The sequence below is a fragment of the Canis lupus genome, chromosome 26, assembly GCF_011100685.1.
Source record: "Canis lupus familiaris isolate Mischka breed German Shepherd chromosome 26, alternate assembly UU_Cfam_GSD_1.0, whole genome shotgun sequence".
NCBI lineage: Eukaryota > Metazoa > Chordata > Mammalia > Carnivora > Canidae > Canis > Canis lupus.
In genome coordinates, this window is record NC_049247.1 from 5,053,916 (window position 1) to 5,073,958 (window position 20,043).

The following is a 20,043-nucleotide window of genomic DNA, read 5'->3' on the forward strand; positions in this document are numbered from 1 at the left end:
CTCAGGTTTTTCTAAAGAAAAAAAGGGGGCACAGATTTCTTTTAAAAAGTTAAAACTGCCCTACTTACCCTTCATTCATTCTTTGGACAGATATTTATTGAGCTCCTAGTATGCGCCAGGGTCTCAATAAATATCTCTAGGTCCTGGGATGTGACAGAGAATCACACCCGTTCCCTGCTCCTGGAAAGCTGCTTGGCTTGGGGTAATGTATAATGCAGCAATAGAAAACTAAGGGGGATCCCTGGGTGGCTCAGCCTTTGGCCCAGGACGCGATCCTGGAGTCCCGGGTTCGAGTCCCACATCGGGCTCCTGGCATGGAGCCTGCTTCTCCCTCTGCCTGTGTCTCTGCCTCTCTCTCTCTCTATCATAAATAAATAAATCTTAAAAAAAAAAAAAAAAGAAAGAAAACTAAGGGATGCTCATTCAATCTTTTTGAGTACCTACTACGTGCTGGTCCCTGTTAGGTGCTGGGGACACAGCTACGTCAGGACAGGGGTTCATATTCAAATTAGGGCAATAGTGAACAAGGAAACAAACAACCCAGATAGTGTCAAACAGCGGCAATACTGATCCCCGAAGGGCGGGGCCCTGAACCAGGACCAGGGGCTAAGTTTCACTGGCCCACTTCTTCCAGCCAGCAAGGCCCATGCCCGCAAACCAGCTCCCACCAGGCAGAAGCTCTAGCCAGACGGCCGCTCCAAAGCCCTGTGGGATTGGCCTGCCCTCTCCACCCTCGTCTCCTGCTGCTCTCTTCCTCTCTTCTCGTGTAGTAGCCATGGGCCCTCCTCTTCCTCACACACACCAGGCTGTTCCCACCTCAGGCCCTTTGCACATGCTATTTCCTCTGCCTGCAATATCCCCCCGACCCCCCGATCATCACACTCCTGGCTTCTCATCTCTCCAGTGTCTCCTGCAGAATCACCTCCCGAGACCTTTGCCGACCACCCCACCTAAAGAAGCCCTCCCCACCTGCACATCGATTTACCCACGTTTTAGTCTCTTCTTAGCATATATCATTCACACAAATTATCTCCCTTATTGCTTTACATCCCCCACCGGAATGTGAGCTCCAGTACTGCAGACACTGCCTTTCACTGCTGTCTCCTGGAGCCTAAAACAGCTCCCGGTACATAGGAGACTCTCGGTAAACATCCGCTGACGGAATGACTGGAAACTTCCTCTGATCAGTCAGTGGTTGCTTTTATTTCTTCCAGGAGAGGAGGGTAGGAAAAGCAGTGGAAAAGGAATAATTCATAAAAACACGAAAATCCTAAGCAATAGCGAGACAGCCATTTGCATAATGACAAGCATCTGATTTTTAATATAATTCCACCTCCAAAGTAAAATGTTAGCTATTCAAATGTAGCCAGGCCCCAGGAAAGGGCTCAGATAAACAGGAGCAGCAATCACAAGGGTGGGAATCAAAATCCTTCAGTGGCTGCTTTCCCTCTGCCACAGAACAATTTCTGTGCCATTCAGAACGTGCTAGCTATTCCAAACACTGTTAGCAATCTAACCCAACACCCATGCCCAGCTTCGTGTTCCCCTCCCTCCTCACTGCATAAGAGGAAGCTAAATACTTACCCAGACCCTCTGGAAGACCTACTTCTATCTAGTGAGATGAAGGGAAGAGGTCTGGAGATGGTCTGGGAGTACCTTTGCCTACCAAAAATGGAAGAGGGACCCTAGCCCTTCCTCCTGCCTTAAATGTTGCTGTGATGGCTGGAGTTGCAGCAGCCATCTTGTGACCATGAACAGAAGGCCAGGAGAATCACAGAGATTATTAGCCTTACATCATTAAGCAGCTCTATCATCACCCAAAGATAACCACTTCTGGAATATATATTACAGAGTGTGTGTGTGTGTGTGTGTGTGTGTGTGTGTGTGTGTATTATATATAAGAGAAGTAAATCCTTATTAAGCCACAATAGTGAAGTTTCCTGTTATTTACAAGCAAAAATTATCCTCTACTGTGGTGCCTGGGTGGCTCAGTCAGCTGAGTGTCTGCCTTTGGCTCAGATCATGATCTCAGGGTCCTGGGATCAAGCCCTGTGTCAGGCTCCCTACTCGGGAGAGAGTCTGCTTCTCTCTCTGCCCTCCCTGCCCCTTCTTGTGCTAAGTAGAATCTTTAAAAAAAAAAAAAAAAAGTCACTTCCTACCAATATGCCAGCTATAATGGTTACAGACAGCTCCATATAACTGAACAAAGTTCTGTCTTTTGTCAAAGCAATTTCATGGCCATGATCTCATATCATCATTTCAACATCCCTGAGTGTTTGGATGGGCAGACCTCAGTTTCCCAGCTTGTCAGATGAAACATCCAAGACTCAGAGAGGTCAAGGCTTGGTCAAAGTTGCCTTTGACCACAACTTTGTGGTGACACCTCAGACTCAGAACTAAAAACTGCACTTCCAAATTCCCAAACACATGGAAAGACAAGAACCCATAATATAAAATAGCTTCCCTAAGACAAAAACAGAAAAAATAAAATAAAAAACACCCAACCCTCACTGTAAACCTCTATTTTATGACTTTAGATTATTTAGATTAAACTGTTGTAATTCATTTACAAACTCAGGACCCAGTGGCCCAGTCTTAAAAAGGAGCAGGACTCCAGAGCAGAAGGCAGTGCCACCACCAGAGGCAATGTGAGCCCATCCACCATGAAGGGCAGCAGGACACACCCGTGCTCAGAACGCCTTGCTCTGCAAGGACCGTTGACAGAGACAAACTATCCCAGGGTTCCCGGGAACGAAATAGATGGGAGCCTGCTGCAGCGTAGTGTGGCCACTCATTTCACCACAGAGGACGTGCAGCAACGGGCTCATGCCCAAGGAATTAAGTGTGAGAAGCTAGTGACCGCCTAATTCCCACTATATGTCCTGCATTTGGGTCCCAGGAGAGGCCCTTGTTTCCACAGGTGGCCGGATGGTACTGTCCACTCGCTTTATCCTTCCCACCCCGTCTAGCAGACGATAGACCCTATGCTTATGAGCTCGGGGTAGAATAGGACTTCCACCAAAGTAGATACAAAAGCCTTCAAGTTTCATTCTTTGCCTTCCCAAACCCCCAGCTCTTTGGTTCTGGGATTGTAAATGCAGATGGCACAGGAACCGAGCTAAGAAACATAAATGAGCAAAACAGGGCAGGTGTGGGGCAGTAGGGAGTGGTGCAGACTGTGGTAAGGTCTGCGGAAAGGCATTCAGATTTCATGTTTAAGAAACAATCCTGGGGGGATCCCTGGGTGGCACAGCGGTTTGGTGCCTGCCTTTGGCCCAGGGCGCGATCCTGGAGACCCGGGATCGAATCCCACGTTGGGCAGTCTTTTCACCCCGATTTTACAAATAAGGAAACTGAGGATCATGGATTTAATCCATTTGCTTTGCGTCACTAGAAATGACAGAGCTGGGGGCAGCCCAGGTGGCTCAGCGGTTTAGCGCCGCCTGCAGCCTGGGGTGTGATCCTGGAGACCCGGGATCGAGTCCCATGTTGGGCTCCCTGCATGGATCCTGCTTCTCCCTCTGCCTATGTCTTTGCCCCCCCCCTCTCTCTCTGACTATCATAAATAAATAAAGAAAGAAAAGAAAAGAAAAGAAAAGAAAAGAAAAGAAAAGAAAAGAAAAGAAAAGAAAAGAAAAGAAAAGAAAAGAAAAGAAGCAATCCTGGGGAAGAGGTAGGAGCGCCCCAAGATCTAACGAGATTTCAGGAAACCACAGGGAAAATCAGGGCTCAAGATAGAAGTAAATTTGAGTAGTAGAGGAAGGAAAGCAAATTATTGTGGTAGACACCCGTCCCGAGTCTCCCTTTCGGTATCTGGGGATTCCCCACTGTATGCATCCTCACGAGAGACAGCAGCTGCCTCACCCAATAAATGCCTACGGATCATTCTAACATAATAATGGTAATAGTGAAAACTTCGAATGCTTGCACAGTCGGTCCTTCAACACGGTTCACATACATTCTGTCTCTTGATTTACACAGCCCTGTGGGGGTGGCCACAGTTATTCTGCAAGTGAGCAAACGGAGGCACACACGTTGCCCAAGCCACACAGATAGTAAGTGGCAAGGCCTGGATTCAAACCCATGTCATCTGGCTCCCAAGTTCCTGTGCTCGGTCCCCTGCCTCCCCTCCCACCTGGGTGGGAGTGTGTGCCAGACCTGGCCAACCAGACTGAAGCAGCAGGGCCAGGGAGAAGCGATCCTGGTGGCAGAGGGTGAGGGTGAGCCAGCATCCAGGGCTTCGGGGGCTGGCAGCCGTGGCAACCATGGCCTCGTCAACTAATTCTCCCTGTCCCTGGACGTCCTCATTCTCCCGGGGGGGAGCATTATTTTTTAAAGATTGTATTTATTTATTTGAAAGAGAGAGAGCAAGAGAGCTGAGGGGCAGAGGCAGAGGGAGAAACAGGCTCCCCGCTGAGCAGGGAGCCCAACATGGGGCTCCATCCCAGGACCATGACCTGAGCTGAAGGCACACGCTCAACCCACTGAGGCCACCCAGGCACCCCGAGAGGGGAGCATATTTTTGCAGCTTCTCAACAGCACTGTGAGCTCCCCTGACATGATTTCAATGAAGTCCTTTCAGCTTGAAGCAACTGACTCAGCCTGCAGCGTGCACACCCAGGGGGCCCAACTGACACTGATGCGCACCTGCGTTTGTCAACCAAGCTCTCTGGCCGCTGTGCTTACAATAAGCTAGCTCCCTTGTGACTTGATTTTTGAGAGGGATTCTGGTCTTTGCAACTAACCAGTCCTGGATTCAGATGACCCTGGCTTTCCAAAGTCAGAAAAAAAAGTCTTTACCAGGAGGGGGATAAAGGCTGCAGATAAACCCCGGTTCTGGAATAATCATACTTGTCCTGGGGACGGCAGCCAGGACCACAGCAGACAGTGGGTGGTCTGACCAGGTATCTTGATCTGCTCCAGATGCAGGTTTTACTGCCTTCCATCATTATTAAGAATTAGCTCTGTGTCATTAGCACACCAAGCCATCAACTCAAATCCATCCGGCCATCTGGATGAGGCTCTTTCTAACAGCACGGAGCCCAGATGGATGTTGTTAGGAGAGTTGTGAGTGGAGATCAGCTAAAAGGAAGAGAGAGACACACAGAGAGAGAAAGAATAGAATCTATTTGCTATATGCCCATTTTCTAGAGGTGAACACTGAGTCCCAGAAGGCTGAGCCACAGTGGGACAAGTGGGCTAAGGGCCAGGCCCCCTGAATTCATGGCATTCCCCGGCAGGTCTGCTGTTTGTGCCTGATGTCGAGTCCCCTTCCCTTCTGTGCAGAGGACCCGGACTTCTCCTATGAGGCGACACGCTCTCCTTGAGCCAAGCTATAGGCCCATGTGTGACCACATGACCCAAGCTTGGCCAATCAGATTCAGTAGAGGTGACTGTGCACTGGCCTTCTGCCTTCCCATCCCAGCAGGTGCGCTCAGAGGCATAGCAGACCCTGCAGGCTGCCCGCCGATGCACCCCCAGCAGTGGGACAGATGGTAGACCCTACCTCGAAGAGAGGTCCAGCAGCGGCCCCAAGATGGGGCATCTCTCTCTGCCTGGTGAGGACAGCAGCCCAGCAGCACCCTTGGTGGAACAGAGGGGATGCACCAAGGACATGGTCTGAGGTCCTGGATGCAGCCAAGCCTGAAATCCATGTCCAAACTTCTTGGTCATGTTAACCAATAGATCTCCCCTTTTCTAAAGCCAGATGCATTTGGTGTTTTCACTTGCTCTCCAAAGAATCTAACATTCTTGGTCAAGCCAGCCTTAGGTGTGACAAGTGAATATTATACTTAGTTAATGGAATCCTGTTGAAACATCTTCACAGATCAAACTGAGCAGAGGAATAGCCCATGGGGTCAGCATGGTCTGCCCCGAGCCACAGGCACTGGTTCAAGGATAGCCATGGGAGACAGCGTGTGATCTACTTCTAGGACAAATGTTAGAAGATTGTGTTCATATTCCTATCTCTAAAATACATTCGGAGGGCAGCCCGGGTAGCTCAGCGGTTTGACACTGCCTTCAGCCCAGGGCCTGATTCTGGAGACCCAGGGTCAAGTCCGACGTCGGGCTCCCTGCATGGAGCCTGCTTCTCCCTCTGCCTCTCTCTCTCTGTCTCTCATGAATAAAATAAATAAATAAATAAATAAATAAATAAATAAATAAATAAATAAAATAAAAATACATTCGGATATTAACAAGTGGCTAAAATTCGATGTCATTTGTTTTTTTCTTATTGACAGTCTCCTGTTGGATACAGTGGGTAAGTGATTTCCTGTAAGACTCAATAGCCAATAGAAAGGAGTGGTCAAGAAGAGGATGCCAAAAAAAATAATAATAAAAATTTTTAAATTTAAAAAATTAAAAAAAAAAAAAGAGTGGGACACCAGAGCCCACCCACCCGGGTGTGAGGCCAGCTCCAATGCTTCCTAGCTGTGTGACCTTGGGCAAGCCACCCAGACTTCGCACCTTGATTTCTTCATCTGTAAAATGGGGAAATGATAGTGCTCACCTCGAGGACCTGATAGAAGATTAAATGAATTATTGAATGTAAACGTGCCTAAAACAGTGACTGCCATGTCATAAACTACTCATCGCTAATATAATCATCATCATCAATAATAATATAATAGTCATCACCTGGAATATTTTTGCATCATACTTATACATTTTCATTTTTCCAAACTTAACCTTTGTACAAAAAAAGAGGCTGCTCGCACTGCCGACAGCTTGGATGGGGCGCGGTGGGCAGACAGACGGCCAGACAGCATCTTCAGTTTGTCTTCTTCTGAAGGAAAAACATGTGAGCAAAGACGGCGCTCTATAACCCAATTTGAGTGTCTCATTACAATTATATAATGCTAATTGCCGGCTTTGTGTTCCATTTGGCAACTTGTTAAAGTAATTGAACAAAATATAACTAATGAACAATTATAATGAAGTTCATAATTAGGTCCTTGAAACACTTGATACAGAAAATATTTCAGATGCTTAAAAAAAAAAAACTCTACTCAAGTGAGGTGAGGCAGATACAGACATGGGCGAAGCTGTGAATTGTTTCTCTGGTTCGAAATGAATCAAGTCCCCCAGATCGTTACTCAGCACTGGCCTCGTAGACCTGAGGTGCTAATATCAACGAGGCAGTGGATGTGAGTGCCTAACCCCAGGTGTGGCACACAGGAGGTGTGAAGAAATACTAGTTTCTTCCCTCCCCTTCAGCAAGAAGGTCAACGAGGGTAGACAGGGTCATCTATTACTGTCTGTATTCTGTGGGGCCTTGCACACGGTAGGTCCTGAGAAAGTGAGTTAAAAAGAGAGAATTAGGGACGCCTGGGTGGCTCAGTGGTTGGGCATCTGCCTTTGGCTCAAGGCGTGATCTTGGAGTCCCCGGATCGAGTCCCACATCAGGCTCCCTGCATGGAGCCTGCTTCTCCCTCTGCCTGTGTCTCTGCCTCTCTCTCTCTCTGTCCTTCTCATGAATAAATAAATAAAATCTTAAAAAAAAAAAAAAAAGAATTGAATCCACTTCTTCCTGAGAACCTTCCTTCTTCTCCAACTCAAGATTAGCAATGACAGCAAGGGGGCAGTTCACAAACTCAGGAATGCAAGGCCCTCGTCATCTCATGGGCTGGCAACCCCAATACCCATTCCCCCTCTCAAGGTGGGAAATCCAATGTTGAAACAGTAACTTTGCAATAGGAAACCCAGCCTCCCTCACCATCAAGGCTGCAGATTGGATGGGACCAACCGGCAGCATGTGGCCTCAGAGATGATGCTTCCGGGAGCCTTCAGCACCAGCTCCCCCAGGTCCTGCCCAGGTTCACAACCAAATCCAAACAGAAGGAAGCGTCAGGCAACTCAGCACTGCAAAGTCATGGGCCCGTCCTCTTCAAAAGACCATTGTCAAGGCACCTGGGTGGCTCAATCGGTTCAGCATCTGATTCTTGATTTTGGCTCAGGTCATGATCTTGTGGTCATGAGATCGAGCCCTACAACAGGTTCTGTGCTCAGTGGGGAGTCTGCTTGAGGTTCTCTCTCTCCCTCTACCCCTCCCCCCTGCTTGCTCTCTATCTCAAATAAATAAATAAATCTTTTTAAAAAAAGAAGATCGGTGTCATGGAAGGCAATGGAAGTTTCGGGCAGTGCTTCTGAGCAATACAGGCTTAGGAGACATGATGACTGAGTGCAACGTGTGGTCTGGGGTTTTGTTCTGCCTTGAAGGACTATTATTGGGACAATTGATGAAATCTGAAAAAGGTCGGTAGATTGGATAATAGCATTGTTTCTATGTTAATTCCCTGATTTTGATCATTGTGCTGTGGTTATGTAAGAGAATGCCTTTGTTTTTCAGGAATACACAATGGAGTATTTAGGGATAAAGGGACATTATGTCTGCAAGTGACTCAAGCAATTCAGAGGGAATATACGTATGCATGTGTGTCTGTATGTAAGGGGGCAGAGAAAGAAAGGCATAAAGCAGATGTTAACATTTGGGGAATCTGAGTCAAGGATCTTCGGTATTTTTTGTGCGATGCTTGCAACTCTTATTTTAGTGTGAAGTTATGTTAAAACAAGAAATGAGGGGGTGGCGAGGGAGAATTGTAGTACCTGCTCTGAAGCCTCCTTAATGGCTCAGGATGGCCATGGGAAAGGGTCCTGCTCGATGTGTGGAGGGGAAGGCTGCCGGGGACCTTCGGGGGGAAACACTCCCACGGAGAGAGCCACAAGGAGACTTCTTGCAGCCCTGGCCGCCATTCAGCGACACCCTGCCACCGACAGCGATGTGTGAGCGCGTGATCCCGATGCTGCAGCAGCCACCTTGTGACCATGAGGGGAAGGCCAAGAAACTCACAGCGATGGCGCCCAGAAGCCTGACATCGGCTCCCCCTTAGGAGGTGACGTGAGGTCATTAAAGGCCCGACTCGGGAACTCCCTTCTGTCCGGGCGCCCTGTTGCTCGCTGCCCAAGCGTTCCCGGCTGTCGGCGTCGGAGGGAGGGCTCGCTGTCTACGCGGGCCTGAGCTCAGGAGACCAGAGCCCCCGCTCCTACAACCAGTCAGGGATCCGGGGACGTGGCTGCCGGAGGACTGGGCCCTGGGGGAGGCTCCCCTCACCACACCCATCCACATCTCTCTCTTGGCTTCTTCTCTGCTGGAGGCGGAGCAGGGAAACCCTGCTCTTCATCATGCTTTTTTCCCTCATTTCCCCCCTTATCTGTGCTTCCTGTCCTCAGTCTTAGACTTTTAAAAAGTAAAAGCTATAGAATGGCTTCTCTCTCCCTTGCTCTCTCAATCTCTCTCTCCTGTGCTGTCATAAATCATCCCCGATGCAATGTGTGCACACACACAGCAGCCCAGCCGCCCAGTAGCAGGGAAGGGTCAAGGCAACATAGTGTCGGCGGCTTGATGCAATCAGCGTTCGTGACCAGTGCAGGCCGGAGGGCAGAGGCTGTCTCGTAGACGTTCGGGACCAGCCAATGGGGCAGCCACCCTGTGAAGCGGGATCTGGGGGATGGGGGTGGGGGAGTCTTATATCAGCAAACACTGCCCTAGACCCCATGCACTGGCTTTCACAGACCACACGACCTCAACCCTGATTCCTCAATCCTGCCTTATTCTTGAGGCTTTCCATGCCTGAAATCATAGACTCCTCGTGGGAAGTTTTCTTTAAAATATGGATGCCTAGGCTTTTCTGCAGACCGTTAGATCAGAATCTGTAGGAGTGGGGCTTAGGAACCAGTGTTGATAACATACATACACTCCAGTGCACAAATTTTTTAAAATTTTATTTGTCTATTCATTTATGAGAGAGAGCACACGCGTACACATGCACGCAGGGGGAGGAACAAAATGAGAGGAACAAGCAGACTCTGTGCTGAGTGTGGAGCCTGATGGGGGGCTTGATCCCACAATCTGAGCCAAAACTAAGAGTTGGATGCTTAACCAACTGAGCCACCCAGGCACACCCCCCACCCAGTGCACAAATATTAAGTGTACATCTCAATTATGATTTATTGTGGTAAAATACACACAGCACGAAATTTACCATCTTAACCATCTACAAGTGCTCTATTCCGTGCATATTCACACTGCTGTGCAGCCATCCCCACCACCCGTCTCCAGAACTCTCCATCATCCCATTTAACACCTACTCCCCGCTCCCCTCTCCCCACCCGCAGCCCCCAAATAACCTCTATTTCTACTTTCTTTCTCTCTGAATTTTCCTATTCAAGGTATCTCATATAAATGGAATCATACAATATCCGTCCTCTTGTGTGTGGCCTCTTTCACTTGGCATGTTTTCAACGTGTATCCGTGTTGTAGCATGGGTCAGAATTTCGTGCCCTTTTCTGGCCAATATTCCATCATATGGATGGATCACATCTTGTTTTGCAGCCATCTGTTGATGGACACTCGGGTTGTCTCCACCTTCTGGCTGCTGTGAATAGTGCTGTTGGGAACACTGGTGTGCAAATATCTGTATATATAAAGTCTCTGATTTCAAGTCTTTGGGGGATATGCCTAGGATTGTTGTTGCTGGGTCATACGGTAACCCCATGCTTAACTTTTTGAGAAACTGTCAAACTATTTCTAGAGTGGCTGCATCATTTCATATTCCCATCAGCAATGAAAAAGGCTTGATTTCTCCACATCCTCACCCAAAGCTCAATTTTTGGTACGCATACATAAGCTGAAGCAACCACCATGTGGATCAAAATATAGAACAATTCTTGCACCCAAGAAAGTATCTTCTTGGGTATCAGTACTGTTGAAAAGCTCCCCAACATCCCCAGGTCAGGAACCATACTCTCTTTTTTTTTTTTGGTTTTTTTTTTGTTTGTTTGTTTGTTTTTAAAATACTTTATATGGTAAAAATACAGCAAAAATATTTTTCTTTTTGTTCAAAGAGGAAAAAATATACTGCTATGGTCACGGTTCTAAGGATGATCTCCGGCGCCTCTGGCTCCTGGGCTGCACTTCGTGGTGCTGGCGGACTCGGACCGCGGCTCCTCAGCTTCAGTCGTTTATCAAGGCTAAAATCATGCTATAAAGATACATGAAGAAACACAGCAGGTGGAAGCCGAGCTTGATCATGGCTTCCTTCATGTGTGACTTCAGCTGCCCCCGGTTGTGGATCTCCGTGGGATCAAACACTCCCATGAGGAACCATACTCTCAATGTTTTGTGGTTCCCTCTCTACAAAGGATAGTGGACTCCCAACCTAAAAATAAACCTCAGGTGTGAAGAGGCACCATTAAACAATGACACTGTCACCTTGACAGAGGTGATTATTATTATATAATAATGCTCTGGCGAGCCAGAGCCCATTGATCATGGGCTGCTGCCTTCCCTCTGGGGAACTGAGGAAGACCTGGGATGCAAGGGTTGGGGGGTGGGACGTGGGATGGGGCGAGTCGGAGTGGCTGCCTGGCTGTCCACACCCAAGCACAGAAGCCTCAGCCTGCACCTCCCGGGCCCCTTCCCTAACGGTGAACATGAAATCTAGCAGCCAGGCGGAAGGGCTGACCTCCCCAAATTCAATTTGCAAGGTCAACCATGCAAGAGCCCAGGCTAATAGAATTGTCACATCTGCGTCCCAGTCGTTTACAACGTGCTCTTGCCGGGTCTGAACATGAAAGCAATTATGTGATACATACTTTGGCAAGAACCTGAGGTTCCCATCAGGAGGAGAGAGACACTGCCGACTCAGGTTATTTTAAAAAAAGAAAGAAAAGGAAAGCCACAAAAACACATTCATTATGAAAATTTAAAGATTTCCACTTCCCTAGAAATCACATATGAAGACCTTTTGAAAGCTCCATTGTCTTAAGAGTATAAATAGCATCCTCTTAAAAACCCACAATTTCAATCAAGCTGGAATAATGGGAAATTCCATTCATGGAACGTTGTCTTTTAAAATTTCATGACACATGAATTCATTCCCCTCCAAATCTAATTAGAGGCTCAAACATATGAGAGGGTTTGTGACAGCATCAAAGTGACTTGGAAACCGTACATGGCAATTGATCTTTTTCACTAGGGTATGATTTTTTTTTTTAATCAACCTAGACATTCAATCAAGAACTACCCCCCAAAAACGGACCAGAAAGTGAGGCTCATCAAAAGGGGGATTCTCTCCATTCTTTTGGGAGCTCTTCATGAAAGGGTCAAGAAGCTTAAGGGTAGCATCTGGAGATGGCCCATCTGTGTGACCTTGGGCAGGGTCCTTGAATCTGGTGCCTTATCCTCCATCTGCAAAATAGGGATAATGAGGGTATCTGTGTCCTAGGCTTGCAGGCTGGACCGTGCCCTTGGAACAGTGCCTGGCACATGCAAGTGCTATGACGACGTTAGTTATGATTAGCTCTAGTCGGCCTACTGCCCGGACGCCTGTGGTCCTGAGCCTGTCCATGACAGAACGATGGTGCCACAGACCACCCGGTGGGAGTCAGGACAGCCCAGGCTGGCAGAAACAAGCTCCCTGCTTTCAGCAACTGGCGCCTGGCTCAGCTGTCAGTGAGCCAGGGGACCTGGGCAGTCATGACAGAAATGGCAAGGACCACAGTGGCCTGAGGCAGTGTGACATGCGTCAGCTCCTTCCAGCCCAGGCTTGGTGGCAGAGGAGCAGGAACCCACTCCCTCCTGCAAACACCTTTGCTGTGTCTGGGCCCACGGGTGGTCCTTCAGCAGACTGTTGCAGGCAGAGGACTTCCGCTCCAAGCCACCCCGGGCACCCCCCTACTTGGGGACCACAGTCATTGCCACAGAGAGTACTGTCCCTGCTCGCCAGGAAATATGGCCGGGAAAGGGGCTAGGGGTGCAGAGACGAAGGCAGCATTGCAGACGCTGTAGCCAGACTGCCTGGGGCCTAATCCCAATTCTGTCCCCCGCCCCCCCCATCAGCTGTATGACCCCAGGCCATACAGGCAGGCTAGCTCCACAGCTCAGGCTCCATTCTGTGAAAACAGCGATATGAAAGGGTCTGCCCTGTGCGGGGAGTTGTGAGGGTTATGTCAGGTGCGGATTCAAGTGCTTCCATCAGCTTGAGCGCTCGGGGAGGGTCTGCTCCATGGGCGGCTTCTCCCGGACTCAGCCCACATGCTCGAGTTGGCAGAAATGGACTTTATTTTCCCCTAACCGAGATGAACTGCTCTCATGAACTCCAGTCTCCTAGGGACACGACATTGACATCAGTTCTTGGGGGGGGGGGGCTCCCCCTTTCTCCCCAGGGCCACGCTTCTGCCACAGCAGGGGGTGGAGGGAACATTCTGTCATGGTCATCTCCTGCTGTGGTCCCCGCTGAGGTGGCTTCCTTGCTCCCTGGTCACTCCTGGTGGAGCCCAGGAGTCGACGATGAAGCAGAGGTCGGAGGAATCACACATGCAAAGCGAGGCGGTCAGACTATATGAGCTGTTAGGACCAAGTGATTGTAGAGATGCTGTGAAATCTCCCGATTTCTAAACTGGATCCAAATAATCACTTAGAGTCAAGTAAAATACACCTGCCGCCTAGATTGGAACCTTGGCCGTTGGTTTGAGACATCTGTTCCTTATTGTAAAGTTTGCAGCTCAGAAACCCCATTTTACAGATGGAAAAGCTGAGGCCGTCGGTGGTTGAGAAACACACCTACTATAACCCCAGTGTCCACTTCAGATCCAGCCTCTCGGGGGCCTGGGCTTCCCAGTAACGGCCGTCACCCTGGACAGAGCAGGCTCCTGCTGTCCCCGGCTTTCCCAGGGTTGAGCCTGACCCTCTCCTGGTATTTATGCCACGAGTTAGGCCCGACTGTAAAGGAGCCCTGTTCTGATAACTGCTGCTCCAGAACGACCCCAAACTTAGCAGCACAGAATGAAAATAATTTACTATACTTCAAGGCTTCTGTGGTTAGAAATTCAGGCAGAGCCCAACTGGGTAATTCTTCTGTTCCATGTGGTGTCAGATGAGGTCACTCAGTGACATTCAGCTGGTAGATGACAGGTCTATAGGGTCAGAGACACTCCACTCAGGTGCCCGGGCCTTGGCAGGGACGGCTGCAGCTCTGGACCAGAGCACTCCCATGTGGCTTCTCCGCTTGGTGACCTCAACGTCCCCAGACTTTTTTTTTTTTTAAGTATTTTTTTTAATTTATTTGTTCAGGGAGAGAGAGAGACTGAGAGGCAGAGACACAGGCAGAGGGAGAAGCGGGCTCCATGCAGGAAGCCCGACGTGGGACTTGATCCCGGGTCTCCAGGATCAGACCCTGGGCTGCAGGCTGCGCTAAACCGCTGCGCCACCGGGGGTGCCCTTTAATTGAGATATAATTTACATAGAACACTGTGTACATTTGAGATGTCCAACGTGGTGATTTGATGCACTTATACACTGCAAGGTGATCACCATCAGCTTCTCTACCACATCACGTAACTATCATTTTTTTTCTGTAGCGAGCCATTTAAGAGCCAGTCCCTTCGCTCCCAAGGACGTGAGCCAGTATTGCTGACTTTATTCACTACACTGTGTATCAGGTCTCCAGAACCTGGCTCTCTTCTAGCTGGAAGTCTGCATCCTAAACAGTATCTCCCCCAACCCCCAGTAAATGCCATCCTACCCAGCCTACCTGCTGGCTCCAGGAGCGCCACATTTTCAGATTCCACATACAAGTGAGAGTGCATCATATTTTTAAGATTTTATTTATTTATTTGAGACAGAGAGAGAGAGGCAAAGGGAGAAGCAGGCTCCACGCAGGGAGCCCGAAGTAGGACTCGATCCCGGGTCTCCAGGATCACGCCCTGGGCCGAAGGCGGCGCTAAACCGTTGAGCCACCGGGGCTGCCCAAGAGTGCATCATATTTATCTTGTTCTGTCTGACTTACTCACTCAGCGTAATGCCTTCAATTCCATCCATGTTGTCACAAACGGCAAGATCTCCTGTCTCTCTCTACACGTGTGTGCACACGCATGCGTGCACACACATACACGTGCATCCACTGATGGACACTGAAGTTTCCCTGTCTTGGCAATTGTGAATAATGCTTCAGTGAGCATAGGAGTGCAGGTGTCTCTTTGAGATCCTGTTTTCATTTTCTTTGACATATGCCCGGACCTCTCATGTGGTGGTGGGCTCCCCCAAAGTGCACAAGCCCAAAAGAATGAGGCCGAGCTTCGTGGCTTTCCTGGCCAAACCTATAAACCACTGAGCAGCATGTGTCCTGCTCTACAGATCAAGCCAGTCACCAGCCCACTCAGATTCAAGGAGGGGGACCAGACTCACTCTTTTCTGCCAGATGACATGTTAAAAAATGTCCCATTTTCCTTTACCTGCCACAACCCTGCGGCATTTCTCTTCCCAAAGGAAATGCTGGCTCCCAGAGTGCCACGATTTTAGAAGATAGATTCCAGATGGAGCTGCTTCTCTTCTAAAGGTGGCCTCTCTTGGTTTAAATCTGGCTGATTCCTCACCAATTCTAGTATTTGCTGTCTCTGTGCAGAAGTCTCACTTGTGTTCATTACACGTGAACATTCGGAACCAGAAAAACAAATTTTCTTCTTCAGGATTCTGTTTGGGAACTCTTCCAGCCAAGATTCAGGCTTCTGTTCTCTCTCCTGCCTGAAACAAGCCCCCTCCCACAAGCTTGGGCAGGCCACCTGCCTTCATCTGGGGGTCACTGCTCCAGGCAGAACTAGTGATGGAGGAGCAGGTGGTACCCTAAGCTTGAGGTTCAGTATCAGCACTTAACCAACCCTGCCCCACCGAGTCCCGGGGTCTCACTGAGCCCCGACACGGGGCTGAGGGGGAGCCATGACCTCAGGAACCCATCCTTGCCACCCCCACCATGGTCAGCAAGCTCACCCCATCCCCTTCCCCACTCTCATTTCAGGTGCATCCAGGTGGACTGGACAGCTAAGCCTGAATTTCAGATAAATAGTGAATGCTTTTTGGTGTAATCATGTCACTCATGTCCCCTGTAATATTTGGGATATGTATACACTACAGAGTTCTTCACGGTTTGTCTGAAATTCAAATTTAACTGAACATCCTATATCTTTTTTAATGTATTTTATTTTTTTAAGTAGGCTCCACGCCCAACATGGGGCTCAAACTCATGACCCAAAGATCAAGAGTTTCCTGCTCCACCAAGCCAGCCAGGTTCCCCTTGAACATCCTGTATTTTATTTGGCAACCCAATTCCTGAGTCCATGCTCTTAACCACTACAGTCTGGTGCCCTTAGAGATTCCATGAGAGATACTGAATTATGATCCCAATGTCCCAGCTCTGGATCCCATTGAGCCTGAAGCCATTGGTAAGAGATGGCTTCCTGTCACAGTGCCAGTCCCAACTGAAATGAAGCCTTCCCTGTGGCTGGGACCAAGGGGTGGAGAGACAGGGAAGAGGTGAAGATTCCCATCTTCAAGGACCTGAGGGGGGTCCAGGAGACAGAACTCATACATAGAAAGGTGCTAAGTGGAACGTGATCCCATTTGCTGAGGCCTGGACAATTGGGAAGGTATGTTCACTTTCACCTGCTGCATAAGGTAATTATCACAAACACAGTAGCTTAAAGCAACACTCAGGTATTACCTCATGGTTTCTATAGGCCAGAAGTCCAGGTGGCTTAGCTCATTCTCAGCTCAGGGTGAAGGTCGGGCTACATTCTCATCTGGAGGACCAACTCAGGAAGGATCCCCTTCCAAGCTCCCTCAGGTCTATGGCAGAATTAATTTCTTTGTGGCTGTAGAAGTCACAGAAGTCTCTGCTACTTGGAGTCTCTGACATCAGGGAAGGCCCAGAGCCACTTATAAAGCACTCACATGATTAGGTCAGGTCCATCAGGATTGTCTTCCTTTTGATTAATGGAAAGTCAACTGATGAGAGACCTTAACTACATCTGCAAAATCTCTTCACCTTTGCCATCTTCTGCTAGTTAGAAGCAGGTCACAGGTCCCACACTTCATTTGAGAGGAGAATGTAATGCAAAAGTATGAGTGCTAAGGGCAGAAATTATTGGGCCACTGTAGTGTGCCTACCATAGAGGGGAACAAGTCAGCCCACACTGGAATAGCAGGACAGTCTTCCCAGGGAGAAAGGATGTGAACCCTCTCTGAAGGGCTGGTGGTGAGGAGTGAAGGGGGAGGAAGAGGGAGGAGACAGGGAATGGAGGGGGAGCGGGAGCAGGGGCCCCGAGGAGGGGGAGCCCTCCTGCATACACAACCCCTCCACCCAGCCAGTACTGGCCCAGCACAGGGGCTGCAGGGGGCTCAGATGTGGGGACAGGGGGGAAGCTAAACAGTAATCCAGAGCCTTGCAGACTTCTGAAAGCCAAACAAGATTTCAGAGCCTTACTTTCCAGAGTTGGGTGTTATGGAAGAACAGAGCACTTCCCCACCCCAGCCCCCAACATGATTTTCTTTATCTGGAAGTTCATCCTAATAGTCATCAGGCCATGGCTTATTTTTCAGGTAACTGGTCATGCTGGGGAGGGAAGGGAGAGCAGACAGAGACAGAGGAGGTTAGACAGGCTCCCTCCTAGAGAAAAGAGGAGCAAGGAAGGGAGGGGGCAAAGGGCCCATACCTATGAAGGGATGAGAAGAAACAGAGGGGCTGGCTGCTGCTCCCGGCCCTGAAAGGAAAGCTACATGCTGCTCCCAGACTGCCAGCCCCAGTCCCTGGAACTAAGGATGGCTGGTTTCTGGCGGGGATCACATAACCCAGGCCTGGCCAATAAGCACGTGCCTGACCACATGTGATCCAAATATTTCAATGACCTTCAACACAGGAACTCAGGTTGGAACCACCAGGAGGAGAATCTTTCTCCCCTCTCAGCACTGAGAGAACATGATCTTGGAGTACTAGGTATCCAGACTGGCATAGTAAGAGGAGAAGCCATCTGAGAATGCAGTCAACACAGAAGAAGGTAAAGCAGATACATGGACACAGGGAACCCTGATGACATTAGAGCCCCTGGATCCAGCCACGCCTGAAGCCAGTCCTGGCACTGGAGTTTTCAAACCTGCACACCGATATCCTTCTATTCACTTGAGTCAGGTTGGGATGGGGTTTCTGCTCCTTGTAGCCAACAAAATCCCAAGTTGTGATTGGAAGTGGACATCATAGAGAATTGGGACCACACTGTAAACAGGTAAATGGTGAGTGGGAATGCAAGGATGATGAACTCAGAGCCACATGAAAACTAGGTCCAGGCCGCATGGGGCCACTCGACAACTGTACCTTTTCACTCTCCTAAAACCCACCCTGACTTGTGATTTAGCTGACTGAGCCAGGGATAGAAGGAAAGTGGGAAGAAAGGGAACACATCCCAAGATGAAGAGGTCTACAAACTGTTCCAGCGCATAGGGAGTTGACGAATAACTGCTTCTCCCTGGAAGTCATCTAATGACATTGAGACCTTCCACTTACTGCTGTGACGGTCAAGGGTGCGCTCCAACATGATCAAACATGACAACCGAGCCAGTGCTTAGCTTGTAATGTATTTCAAACGTCATCTTAATAGGCCTTGGGCAGCCTGGGTGGCTCAAGCAGTTTAGCACCGCCTTCAGCCCAGGGCCTGATCCTGGAGATCCGGGATCGAGTCCCACGTCGGGCTCCCTGCATGGAGCCTGCTTCTCCCTCTGCCTGTGTCTCTGCCTCTCTCTCTCTCTCTCTGTCTCTCATGAATAAATAAAATCTTAAAAAAAAAAATAGGCCCTTACGTATTTGCTTGTGACGTTCTCGAAGATGGGGACGAAATGGCAGCAGGCTTTTAGAACTGTTGTAAAGGCATTCGTAGCCCGGGAGAAAGAACCACAGCTCATCAAAGCCAGTTCAGCCTTCCGGCAAATCCGACCGGCTCCTGCCTGTCCCGGCTGTGTGGTCAACACCTGTGTGCTCGGTGAACCAGAAGGGTCCTTGAGTTCTGTGTTATCAGGGGCGCTGAGGCCACAGTTTGAGGAAGGGGAGAGGGAGGGAGAGGAGGGGAAAAAGTTGGTACGTTTTACCAGCCAGCTGCCAATCCAGACCCTTCCTGCTGCCCCACCACCCTCCAAATGTGCATCCACTGATGTCACTGCTGGACTCAAAATCCTCACGGCTTCCTTGTGGCCCTCAGGACACACTCCGCCCTCCACATTCCGCACCACAGCCCCCCTCCTGCTGGGCTCTGTTCCCTTTCTTGGAATCACCCATCCTCTGTTGCTCTGGGTCGGTCCATTCCATTCTCGGGAGGGTGGCTCTGGCTGGCTCTCCTCCACCCACTGGCTGACCTCCCATCTTCCCTCTGAGGCCATACCTCGGCGCTGTCCCCTTGGAGACACCTCGACCACGGCATCTGCTCAAACCTTCTCTCCCTTCCTGGCTGACCATCTGTCTTCCCGCCAACATGCCCTCTCTGTGGCAGAAGGAACTCACCACCCTTGGTCACCACAGGCCTCAGTGACAAACACAGGGTATGTCTGTTGAAATAACAAGATAGTGCCCAGTCCCCGGCCCTGCAGGACACCCAGATAAAGCCGCCTGACTCAGACACAGGGTGTCCCCTAAACTGGGAACTGTTCAGGCCCCAGGCTGAGGTGGCACAGTCATGAGCAGCTGCAGTTGGGCAGGGCCATGTGAGATGGGGAAATCTCCCCCTGGCCCACGTGAGAGTGGGCTCTGGGCTCGTATCACTCACCCCAGGTTACAATGGAAACACCGGACATGTTCCCTGCCCTGCTTTTCTGGGTTCTGACAAGTGTGTAATGTCAGCACACATACATCTGCACAGCCACACATATGTACACATTCACAGACACACACAGATGTTTACATACACACAAACATGCATGTACACATGTGCAGATACACATGGCCAAAATGTTATAAAGGCCAATAAGTTTGCCTCATAAACCTTACAATTTACCTTTGAGATGCAGAGAGACACACACATGTACACATCGCCTTCACACAACACATGCACGTACACATTCTCTCCAGGCTGCCTCTCCAGCTGCAGGTCAGGTGTGATCCAGGTGATGCACATGCCACCCTGCTCTCCCTACAGCTGAGTACAGTCACTGGACAGGTGGTGGCTGAT

The 20,043-nt window shown here is 49.5% G+C and overlaps 1 protein-coding gene across 1 annotated transcript; it reads right to left on the reverse strand.

Moving 5' to 3' along the window:
- Positions 1-10,852: 10,852 nt before the first annotated feature.
- On the reverse strand, positions 10,853-11,173 carry LOC102155917 (protein cornichon homolog 4). The gene has a single exon (XM_038574523.1). The coding sequence runs from the start codon at positions 11,156-11,158 to the stop codon at positions 11,015-11,017; it is 144 nt and encodes a 47-aa protein (XP_038430451.1). The 5' UTR covers positions 11,159-11,173; the 3' UTR covers positions 10,853-11,014.
- Between the last annotated feature and the right edge of the window lie 8,870 nt (positions 11,174-20,043).